The sequence below is a fragment of the Xenopus laevis genome, chromosome 2L (genome assembly GCF_017654675.1).
Source record: "Xenopus laevis strain J_2021 chromosome 2L, Xenopus_laevis_v10.1, whole genome shotgun sequence".
Classification (NCBI taxonomy): Eukaryota; Metazoa; Chordata; class Amphibia; order Anura; family Pipidae; genus Xenopus; species Xenopus laevis.
In genome coordinates, this window is record NC_054373.1 from 2,818,708 (window position 1) to 2,831,080 (window position 12,373).

Here is a 12,373-nt window from a genome sequence, read left to right on the forward strand (position 1 = left end):
CTTTTTATGGCTGTAGAACATGTGAAAGGGAACAAAGGAGCAGGACTGGATGGGATTCACTCCAGGGTAATAAAAGAGCTCAGCCAATCAAACAAGGTTACGCAGAGGGGTCAAGACAAGGGTTAGATATTAGGGACGAATCAACACTTTTAATAATTTAGAATTATTGGCATCTAAATCTTGGAATGAGTTTATAGAAACTGAAGTCCATGGGGGGTAAGTGGATGAGGAGGTTTCCCTATATTCTACATTTACAAATAAATCCCAAAAATATCCGTCTCTGGGTGAGATACAAGTTGTGTATCAGTTTGTGAAAGTGATTGAAGTAAAACCTCCTTTGTAGGATCACAGGGTGATAACTTAACTGCTGGGGAGAGGAAGGCCCTTAAACAACTACAGAACATGGACCAATTGGTGATGAAGTCCTCCGACAAGGGGGCAAAGTGGTATTAATGGGCCTAGAATATTATATATGGGAGGCTGAGACACAGCTCAAAGACCCCTCCCAAAATATGAAACTTGATGGTAATCCTTTACAACAGTAACAATGTAGGTTAAAGACCATTTTACATGAGGCGTTGGCCGTGGGGGTAATTAACAAACAAGAGCATGAATACTTCTGTGTTGAACACCCAACGATATTATGTTTTTATCATAAACCAAAAATCCACAAAAGACTCCACAGATGGAGGGTGGAGGACCCACAGAAAAGAGTCGAGAGTTGCAATAAATAGATTTAATCTTGGCACCAATGGTTGAAAGACTCCCCTCTTAGGTGAAGGACACATTGGAAGTCCTTAGGAAGTTGGTTGGGAAGGAAGTGGGAGATGATGTCCTTTTGGGGGCATTGGGCTTTGCGTTCTTTCATTGATCCCCTATGAGGTGGGTTTGAGAGCAGTGGAGACCTATTTAGATATGAGGGGTAACAAGTTCAGAGACAATACAAGATTTGCTTTGATACATTTGGAGTTTGTGCTCAGCAACAATTTTTCAAATTGGAGATAAGTTCTACCTCCAGTGTGAGGCACATGGACATGGGGGTGGCCTGTGCGCCTGTGTATACCTGCCTCCATCTGGGTCGAGATGTAAGAGGTCTAACTTAGATGTCAGGTGGCCCCCAGGGGTGGGGGTGCTGTACTCTGGTACATGGACAATGTGCTGTGGAGCAGTTCCCCTGACTAATTGGCAGCCTTTGTGGAAGAGCTTAACCAGAACATCAGATTATTGTACACGAGACATGGAGATGAAACACAAAAAAGATCCACCGCACACCTGTTATCTCAAGCACTAGACTGGTGGTGCTGAGCTGGTTTGGTCCCTGATGAAGGGAGGACGTACCCCTAAAACGTTGATACTGGGGTAAGCTCCCCATCTGCATAATTTACAGAAAGCAGCCCTGGGGCCTGGTCAAGACTTTCATTGAGAGGAACTCGTGGAGTGGCCTGGAGGATTACTTCAAGCAGATGGGTCAGTCCTTTTACCCCTGAATAAACTCGTATCCCTGTGCCCATCCTTTATATACCCTACTCTCCTCCCTCCTGTGTCATACTCTCTGACAGGTCTCATTAGTAGGACAGTCTTCATGTTGTGACTGTGCCCATAGGAATAAGCGCTTGCAGCAATAATTTGAATTTTTGAGGTTTATAATAAATTAAACTGTTATTATTATAGTTTGCATTATCTTTAATATTTCTAATTATTTACTGAATACAGACCATAGTCCTGTTCTAGACAAAGATACTGTTTAATGATATTGATATTGCTTAATTAACTTACTTGCCACTTGGTATTGTGCTATAATGAGACCAGTAATGGGGGCCCCTGTCCTGAGCCCTGGGGGAGCGGATTTGCTTGATGCCAGTCAGTGGGTGTAGCAGTGGGGTTCAAGTGCAGGGAAGCCACCTCAGATGCCATTGTTCATGGATGGGAAACTTCATTCCTGCAGAGTCTGATCTGATGATGGAAGAAAACAGTTCAGGTTCTTCATTAGCCGAGGCTGGAAAATCCATGAGGAGAAGGAATCAGAACCGCAGCCTGGGGGAGAACCTTCCCAAACATGGCAGCCAACATGATCCAACACACATGGGACTAGATATCAGGAGTGATCAAACAGGTGCGCCCAACTGCTGGGAATCTACTGAGTATTCATTGGCTACTGAGATATTAAATCTGTGTCTCGCCACCTTCTTCACCCTCTTTCTCTCCTAATTTTTATTAGGGCCACAGTGAGTCCATGATCCAATTAGGGGCTCAGAGGATTCTCAGCACTTTGTGCCGGATCTGTTTTTGGTTGAATCCTTAATGTTAAAACAAACCCTAAGTTTAGGGCCACACAGGAGTGGAAATCCTCTGATTTGTGCCATACCACAGGCAGTAGCCTCCTCTCTCCTCCGCATTGAATCGGCTTCAAGAACTGTGAGTCTCTGCATTTTGAGCTGAAATCTGACTGTCTATTTTGAAGAGTCAATTCAATGTGGAAGAGAGAGGAGGCCACGTCCCGTGGTATGGCAGAAATCAGAGGATTTTGGCCCCGTATGGCCCTAGACTTAGAGGACCTGTAAAATAAGTGAAAGTAAAATTGATGAGGGGCTATTCTTAGAAATTTTGCAATGTACATTCATTATTTATTTTCCTGACAACTTCCTTGACTACTTGCTGGTCAGACTGGTGGGAAACTGACCAGCAGGTGGCGCTGTTGTAACCAAATTCATTCATATTAACAGCACATGTATCCCTTAATATCTTGGAATCAAAAGAAAATAAATAATACATGTCATTTACAAAACTGCTTAGAATAGCCCCCTCATCAATTTTAAATTCACTTATTTTAAAGGTTTACTTATCCTTTAAAGTCATGTGTCTACAAGGTACCAGATATCTGACTTGGATTTGGTTCAGTATTTGGCTAAACCTTTTGTGAGGAATTTGATATTATTATTGCGACAGAATGGGGAAATCTCAAGGGACCAAGCTGACTAAAGACAGCGGGAAAACCTCGAAACACACATCCCATCTCTGTTTTATAAGAAAAAACGCAATGCCGCGCAAGCCAAGATGGCTCCCTACAGGGCTGAAGACCATGAGGACGCAGCATCGCAAGCGTTAGATTCCTCCGAAGCGGACAGTGAAACAGACAGCACCGTGGATCTCCAGACATATTTAAGGAGATTACCTTCCAAGAGCGATATCAAGGAGATGCTGCACACGATGACCGATGAAATGCGCAAGGAGCTCCATGGAATCAGCAGGAACTGGAGAGCATGGGGACCAGAACCGACTCCCTGGAAAGGAATCAGACGAAATTGGTGAGCAACCAAAAGCAATCTAACGCAATAATCCACAAACAGGCAAGAGAACTCACAGAATTACACAGGCAAGTGGAAGACGTACAAAACAGGAGCAGAAGAAACAATATTAGAGTAAGGGGAATACCAGACGCTATCACCAGAGAAGAAATAATTCCCACACTCCTCCAGATTTTCAACGGCAACTGGAAAGAGAAGCCACAACCCTGATACCTATAGAAAGAGCGTTTAGAAGTGAATATGGTGCACCATGGGGGGAGATAAATAGACTTGAAAGTCACTTTAAAAATCCATATTTTATTGTTCCATTATTATTCCGTTACAAAACCACAGCTTAACGCGTTTCGTGACTATTCAGTCACTTTCTCAAAAGCACACTGGTTCACACAGAAATCAGACATAAATACCCCTAAGTGCAAATAAACCCACCCATAAAATCATTAACCCTTAGTTCACCACAACGACCATATTAACCCTTGGTTCACCTTTAAAGAATGTGTTAGAAAACACTAATACAAAAAACATATAAAAATTGTAAATACCTAAAAACATTATATGTCGGGTCACCCACTGTTCAGGAAGACAAAATACTAACTGAGAAAACAGGACAATTCCCAATCCTGGTTCATACCACCATGTTCCTCTATAGTGTTAAGGTGGTAGATCCAGTGTGTCCCTTTACCCAAGAGCCTTTTATTCACGTCGCCTTTCCTAATCTCCATCTGGGGCTTATCAATAATTTGGAACTAAATATCCACAGGGGCCGGATGTTGCAACTTCATATGAAATTTTGTGAAACTCGAATCCCACTACATGCCTTACACCTGCTACGTCCACATTTATAAGATCCTTTATATTTTATCCAATTTCTATTTTGCACCTTTTTATCAGAGTGATATAGGCTTTTCGAGATCCAAGAAGCTATAATTTTCCCTTTTCGGAATACAAATGAGGGTACCTCATCTAAAACATTTGCCAAATGGGGATCTTGTAAATATGTATCCTAATGTTTTCGAATAATACGTTTGATATTATATGACTGATTTGAGTATCTAGTACTAAAACGTAACTTGGCCCTACTTTGTGTGTGTTGGCCCTCATCTCTATTAGGGATACATACTCTAGGCCAGGGGTCCCCAACCTTTTTTACTCGTGAGCCACATTAAATTGTAAAAAGAGCTGGGGAGCAACACAAGCATGAGAAAGTCCAAATAAGGGCTGTGATTGGCTGTTTGGTAGCCCCTATATGAACTGGCAGCCTACAGGAGAGTCTGTTTGGCAGTACACCTGGTTTTTACGCAACAAAACTTGCCTCCAAGTCTGGAATTCAAAAATAATCACCTGCTTTGAGACCACTGGGAGCAACATCCAAGGGGTAGGTGAGCAACATGTTACTCATGAGCTACTGGTTGGGGACCACTGCTCTAGGCCTACTTTTAGGTTCAGATTCAGAGTTCATCCTGTGATTCATAGGGAAACTGGGTGCTGTATTGTATTTTTATTTCAAAAGACTGGTTCTATCACATCTCACTGCTTTCTCAAACGCTTCCTTAATGACGGTAGTTTCGTAACCCCGTTCAATAAACCTGTCCCATAACTCCATTGACTCCTTCATAAATGCATCCCATGAGGAGCATATAGGCCTGAGTCGAATAAACTGTCCTGTGGGAATACCGCGTGTACACGGGGTGGGATGCCCACTTGAGGCATGGAGTCCCATTTTCCCATTGAGGAAAACAATATATCTAAAAATGGGATACTAGAATCTCATATGTGAATGATATGCCTTCCACTGCACAATTGCAAAATTCAATGAAGGCCTGAAAAGATGTCTCATCTCCCTCCCATATTCCCACACAATCCTCTATATAGCGATAAAATTGCACAATGTGGGATCTGAAGGGGTTTATATCCCCAAAGACGTGGCGCCGCTCCCACCACCCCATGAAGAGATTGGCATAAGTGGGGGCGAAGGATAGCCCCATCGCGGCACCACGTTTTTGGAGAAAAAAACCACCATTAAAATAAAAATAATTCGTATGTAGGAGATATTCTATAGATTGTAAAATAAATACATCCTGAGACTCCGAAAAACAACGTTCTTTATCTAACCAAAAGGTAATGGCCTGTAAACCCAGATCATATTGTATCGATGAATACAGCGCATTCACGTCCATAGAAAACCACTTGTAAGTAGGTTTCCAAACTATATCCTTAAATTTATTAATACACAACGTTGAATCCCTCAGATATGTCGGTAATTTGACCAGCAACGGAATCAGGAGTTTGTCCCCATAGCAAAAAGAGCGCACAGAGTCTACAAGCCAAGGAATGCGCCAGCAGAAGCACCAAGAGACATATTATACTGTATAAATAACTTTCCACTTAAAGAAGAAATCTTGTTAAAGGCCAGAGCGGAAAAGAAACTCACTTTTGAAAACAACAACATCAGACTATTGCAAGACTTATCATTGACAACGTTAATCAAGAGAAAACAACTCAAGCCATTAACAGATCAACTGAAGTCCAAAGGTATACAATTTAGATGGGGCTATCCCTTCAGCCTAACGGCAAACAAAGATGGAGTTCAAGCGATACTTCGGCTGCCAGCTGATCTGAAGGAGTTTATGAGAAAGTTCCAACTAGACAAAGTCACCATCATGGTGTAAGGAACTTACCCTGGTGGTCTAGCAGCAGCGGGGTCCACGCCATGTCTGTGGAGAAGAAAAGCTCCATTTGGGTAGATTCACTCAAAAAACTTACTACCTGTAGTTTTATCCTGGCCTGGGGGTTCAGTTACAGTTTCGGCCTTGGTGGATTCTGGGGCTGGGGGAAATTTTTTTAGATGCTGCCTTCGCAGAAAGGTATAATATTCCCCTTATTCCCCTCACACCTCCTATGAGGATTTCTGCTATTGATAAAAGCCCACTGGGGTCAGGTTTGGTAACCCAAAAATCCAAGGCATTATCTATGTGTGTGAACAATATGCATTGTGAAAAATTAGCTTTTCACGTTCTCGATGGTTCCTCGTCTCCGTTAATTTTGGGGTTACCATGGCTACAGGTACACAACCCCCACATTGATTGGGTAACTGGGGAGGTTATTCAGTGGGGTTCCAAGTGCCAAGATTCATGTCTAGCTTCCACTCTAATGGTAGCAGTTACTTCCTTAGAGAGACTCCCTTCTGTTGAGCATAGCTCTAAGTCTCGTTCGGGGGTATGTAGTTCCCTATCGGCAGTTACATCCACTCAAAAAAGAGCAGTAGATAAGTCCCATAGGGAAGTACCCAAATTTCAGGTTGTGGACTTGGTTTGGTTATCCACAGGGAATATTAAGCTTAGAATTCCAGCTCTTAAGCAGGGGCCCAATGTTATAGGTCCATACCCTATTGTGGAAATCGTGAACCCAACCTCTGTCCGCCTTGAGTTACCTGAGATAATTTTGTTATCTAACCTGTTTTATGTTTCTGTGTTAAAACCAGCCATACAGGTCCACCAACAATCAAGTCCTCATCCTGTGTTGGTGAAAAGTCTGGTCAAGTCTGATGCCAGGGTGGACTACCGTAGGAGACAATCCCATCCCAGGTCTCCTGGTAAGCTTGAGGGTCCGGTGGCCCCTCCTAGAGGAGGGGGTACTGTAAGGAATTTACCCTGGTGGTCTAGCGGCAGCGGGGTCCACGCCGTGTCCTCGGCGTGGACGCCCGTCGCGTTGCTCCCTGCTCCATGCCGGTTCCTGTCCTCTAGGGCGCGCGCGCCGCGCGTGTGCATTATTTAAAGGCGCAGCCACGCCAGCGCGCAATTGCCGCAAAATTCAAACAGTTTAAAAGGGGAATTTGGTTTTCAGCAAATTGCCCATTGTTAGGTTCAATTAGCTTGTTCTTGGGTGTTTGTTCTGTGTGATTCCTGTTTGATCTACTGTGTTTGACCCTTGCCTGCTTACTACTCTGACCTCTCCAATCCTGACCTTGCCTGTCTGAAACTACGTTGTTCTCTCCAATCCTGACCTTGCCTGCTCTCCGACTATTCTATGATCTCTAATCCTGATTCTGGCCTGTCTGACTATTCTAACTGCTTGTGCTGGCCCCGCCTGCCTGTTCCTGGTGGCTTCCTATGTTCCAGCATCCTTGTAAACAGTTGTGCCCCATTGCCTGCCAGAACTTACGCCTTGCACCTCTCATTAAGTCCAGGTGGCATCTGAGTAAGCCGAGGGCTCCTCCCGAGGCCAAAGGCGGTCACTTAACTGGTGAAGTACGAGCCAAGACCAGGGTGCTTGGCATCTGTTCTGGTGTTGGGTGCCGAACGTGACAGTACAACGGGCCCATGAGACGGAAGAAAATGGAAGAAGCTCCCGCTATTCCGCAAACCACTGAAATGTTGTATTCGACCCTCCTCCAGCGCCTTGATGAACAAGAGGGAAAGCAGAACTTTATTATTCAAGGTCTGCGGTTTCTTTCCGAGAGGTTGGATGCACAGCAATCTGAGATTCCTGAGGGGTCTGTTCCGTCAGTTACTCCGGGTAATAGAGGTTTTTCCCATGACCCAAAAATCCTGGTGGCTTCCTATCTTCCAGCATCCTTGTAAACAGTTGTGCCCCATTGCCTGCCACTTGCACCTCTCGTTAAGTCCAGGTGGCATCTGAGTAAGCCGAGGGTTCCTCCTGAGGCCAAAGGCAGTCACTTAACTGGTGAAGTACGAGCCGAGACCAGGGTGCTTGGCATCTGTTCTGGTGTTGGGTGCCGACCGTGACACATGGGCTGGAACGACAAAGGAAAAGACCAACAAGAAACAACTACAGAGGCTGACAATCCATGGCAGGAGGTTCCTCTTATCCAGAAAACCCCAAAAATGACGAGAAGCCGATACCTCAAAGAGACTATACCCAATAAGAGAACACTGAGTAAAGAATGGGCAGAGTCGTGAGTATATAATGCTTGGACAGTAAATGCTACTTATGCTTAAATTGTATGAGACTATCTCCCCAATGCTCCCACTATAGACATTTTCGAAAAGTCAGTGGGCCACAAACAATGACTGTTGTCCCTTCATACTTACTAACCCCCAACCCCCCCCACAGTGGTACACCCCAAGCACAGGCGGTTCAGACCCAATTGCATTTAAAGTTGTAACAGAAAATAATTGTTTATTTGCATTTAAATGTATATTAAGTTATATGTGTTATGGTTCTTCTCCCACCCCCCTATCCAATGGAAGCAGGTCATAATGAGTGAATATTAGATTACACCGTACAAACCATATCACTATGGGACGTAATATTTCTTTAACAATATGGTCCCAAAACGTTATCGGGCTAAACAACCCTAAGGAACGTGCACAGATCATTAGCAACTGCAAAAAGCATGACGCTAAAATTGTATATCTCCAGGAAACACACGGGCCTATCGCCCAAAAACAAAGACCAGAAGATAGAAAACTATTTAGAACAACTAGAACTAACTCAGATACCAACGAAGCTGCAACAAAAACTGGAAGCACCATTATCCATAGATGAGTTAACCAAAGCAATTAAAGATTTAGCACTTAATAAGAGCCCAGGGCCAGACGGTTACAGTGCGGGTTCTATAGAGAATTCCAAAGTCATCTCACACCTATTCTTCTCCATCATTTCAACTCAATCACAGCAGTAAAACACTTCCACAGACAAGCTCAAGAGGCTCAGATTACAAAGACCCGGCGGCTTGTGGAAGCTACAGGCCAATCTCACTGATAAACCTGGATCAAAAACTATACGCAAAAATAATAGCAAATAGACTCCAGACCATTATCCCACTGTTGATACATCCAGATCAAACAGGATTTGTGAAAGGGAGAGAGGGAAAGGATAACTTGATCAAATTAATGAACTTAATATCATACGCTAAAAAAAAAACCACGCCAATGCTTTTGTTAACAACGGACGCGGAAAAAGCATTTGATCGAGTGGACTGGGTATTTCTCAAAGCCACGCTACAAGCGTTTGGATGTGATGATAGTACGGATAATGGCCTTATACAATGACCCCCCGCATGCATTAAAGTGAATGAAATTCTGTCCTCGCCCTTCGAGATCTCTAATGGAACCTGTCAGGGCTGCCCCTTATCCCCGATACTGTTTGTCCTGGTGATGGAGACGTTAATAACAGCTATAAGACAGAATGAGAACATATCTGGACTTCAAGTAGATAAGCGAGAACACAAAGCAACTGCATTCGCTGATGATCTACTGTTAGTGATAACTAAGCCCGAAATCTCACTACCAAATATAATTCAAGAAGTCACATTTGGAACCGTTTCTAACTTCAAGATCAACTACTCTAAGTCAGAAGTGCTGAACATCAATATGCCACCCACAAGAGCGAAACAACTACAAGAATCGTTCCCATTTAAATGGACATCCCATGCCATAAAATACTTAGGAATCCATCTACCATCTCAACTGGGGAAACTATATGAGCTGAACCACTTACCTCTACTAAAGAAATTTGTAATACACAGAACCAATGGCAATCCAAGACCATCTCATGGATTGGGAGAGTACACGTACTAAAGATGATGATAATTCCCAAACTACTCTACTTATTCCAAGTGATTCCCATCAAACTCCCGAAACTATTCTTTAATAACATAGAATTCTTATGTTTCCTATGGGCAAAAAAACACCCAAGAATAAGTTACAGACAACTAATGAAAGTGATTCATGTCTGAAACAGGAAGGATATAACGTTTCCCGATGTCCATTCCTGTGGCCCCTTCATCCTACAATTTGGCTACCACCCCAGGGCTGTGCTTATTGGCAGCTGGTCCTGTCATTCATATGACTATCCAGCCCTCAGTACATATCCCGCCCCCACAGCTAACAGGACAGGCAGGGACTGGCAGTTAAAGGGTAACTATACAGCGAGTGCCAGCTCTGAGCCAAATATCCAGCAATGGAAGCTGAGCTGCAGAACTCCATGTTGGTGGCACAACAGTCCCATTGGGTTTTTCTGATGATTAGAAGCCTTAAAGTACAGTGACCCAAATTATGGAAAGATCCGTTCCCAGAAAATCTATAGGTGAATAGTGAGTGAGGGGTCAGTAGGGGGGTGTATAGTGCAGCTGAGGATCTAGAAGAGACATTACTCCTAATGAACAAGCTGAGACTGAGCCTCACTGACTCGCACCTCCACTACAATCCCTCCCACCTACACACTCATGTCTCCCCTTTTGTCTTTTTCACAGATGTCCAACAATTTACTTGTGTGAAATTAATAAAATTTGAGAATTGAAATCCGTGTGTTTGTGTCTGTTTTGTACAGTTATTTATTGTCTCTTACAGGAAAATAAATATATAATCATTTAATAGCAAGTATGTAACAATTGTGATTTATAGATCTGCACTGAGAGCAGAAAATTGTATTCCTGTTGTAGGGCTTTTCCCAGATTCTGTAAATGTGTGGGTATGTCCCGCAGCCTCATGCCTTTATATGGTCACAGAACAACCCCTCAGTGACTTCTAATATCCTTATCATTTACAGTAGGGGGTACATTATCCCTTATAATACATGAGTGATACTCAGAGTTCCCTGTATAACTCAGCCTGCAGCCTTGTGTCTTTATATGGTCAGAGAACAACCCCTCAGTGACTTCTAATATCCTTATCATTTACAGTAGGGGGTACATTATCCCTTATAATACATGAGTGATACTCAGAGTTCCCTGTATTACTCAGCCTGTAGCCTTGTGCCTTTATATGGTCACAGAACAACCCCTCAGTGACTTCTAATATCCTTATCATTTACAGTAGGGGGTACAGTATCCCTTATAATACATGAGTGATACTCTTATATACGGTATATACACATATATATTTGGTCACAGACTCCGTCTCCAGTAGAATTGCACATAAACTGCTTCTCTTCATGGTGCCAGGCAATAGAGTGAAACACACACTTTCCATATTAAATCCAGTAAAACTCATGTAAGGGAGTCAGTTAGGCCAGTTAGGAGGAGATTGCAATAGTCTAAATGGGATAAGATTATTTATCTAGTGAATCTGTTATGACTTTATATGAGATGTGGCTACTGAGACTCCCATGCTCCAGAACCAGGCAGAAGTCAGGAGCAGCAGTGCAGCTGGGGGCCACAGGTTGAAGATCCATTGGGACCCAGAGTTACCGAACTAAACGGCTGCAGGTTCCAAGGCAGCAGCATCTGAACTGCTATATCCTCTATGCTGAGTGTACCCCACCTGTCCCTGGACTCTCTGCGTAAACACCTGGGACCCCCCAATATATATACACACAAAAAACGAAATGAATGAAGCATAGAAGATGCTACTGGATTAGACAGAAATCCATCCCGTCCCATTACACATGGCAGTTTATTTTGGGGGACAGAAATATAAAAATGAAAGGGGGAATTAGCCTTTACATGCACTGCTAGTGTCACGTAGATAGTGACATTCGATTGGTCTTTGACTCTGGGTTGGGAAGGATTTGCCTTTCTGTTGTGTCTCTCTGCAGTGTGACAGTTAAACTGCTCTCTGCTCTCTAAGGGCACTGCCCCCGGCACTTCATTTAATATGGGGCTGTATTTATATTGTCACATGTTATCACTTATCAGTCAGTGGCCCCAGCAGCAAAATAGCAGTTTCACTGGGAAACTGAGGAGCCACATATCCCATAATCCCTTTCACATGTCCCAGAATCCCTCTCTCTGGTTTACACTACAACATGTAACGGTCACATGACTGCCTGAGACTTTGTGACATCAGAGGTTGATGATGTCATAATGGCAGCAGATGTGGTTTAAGCTTTGCAGTTGATTATTCACTTCAGATCTTGCGACTGACTGAGGTGAGTGGGGGTTCAGCTGATCTGGGGCTCAAAATTCATGCTTTTTATTCATAAAAATGACACCGAGGCATACAAATGATTTTCTTTCATCTTCTATTAGGGGCCTATTTACTATAGGTGGGTAAAACATGGGAAACTACTAATAAATCTGCCTCCAGTGTCGGACTGGCCCACCTGGATACCAGGAAAACTCCCGGTGGGCCTATTTCATGGTCATTCCCTATTTCTTCATGGGA

General features: G+C 43.4%; 1 protein-coding gene and 1 long non-coding RNA gene across 2 annotated transcripts in view; one reads left to right on the forward strand and one right to left on the reverse strand.

The window, feature by feature from the left end:
- The first annotated feature begins 1,360 nt into the window (after positions 1-1,360).
- The window catches only part of LOC108705700 (protein Aster-C-like), an 83,035-nt gene continuing 72,022 nt past the window's right edge, over positions 1,361-12,373 (forward strand). The window contains exon 1 of the mRNA XM_041581156.1: positions 1,361-1,467. Within this exon, the coding sequence (XP_041437090.1) occupies positions 1,464-1,467 (4 nt within the window). The 5' untranslated portion in view covers positions 1,361-1,463. The remainder of the gene's footprint in view (positions 1,468-12,373) is intronic.
- Positions 1,669-4,134, reverse strand: LOC121399794. Its single transcript, XR_005965264.1, has 3 exons — positions 3,433-4,134; positions 3,173-3,281; positions 1,669-1,953 (listed from the first exon to the last, which is right to left on the reverse strand). It is a non-coding gene; the product is annotated as an uncharacterized LOC121399794 (long non-coding RNA).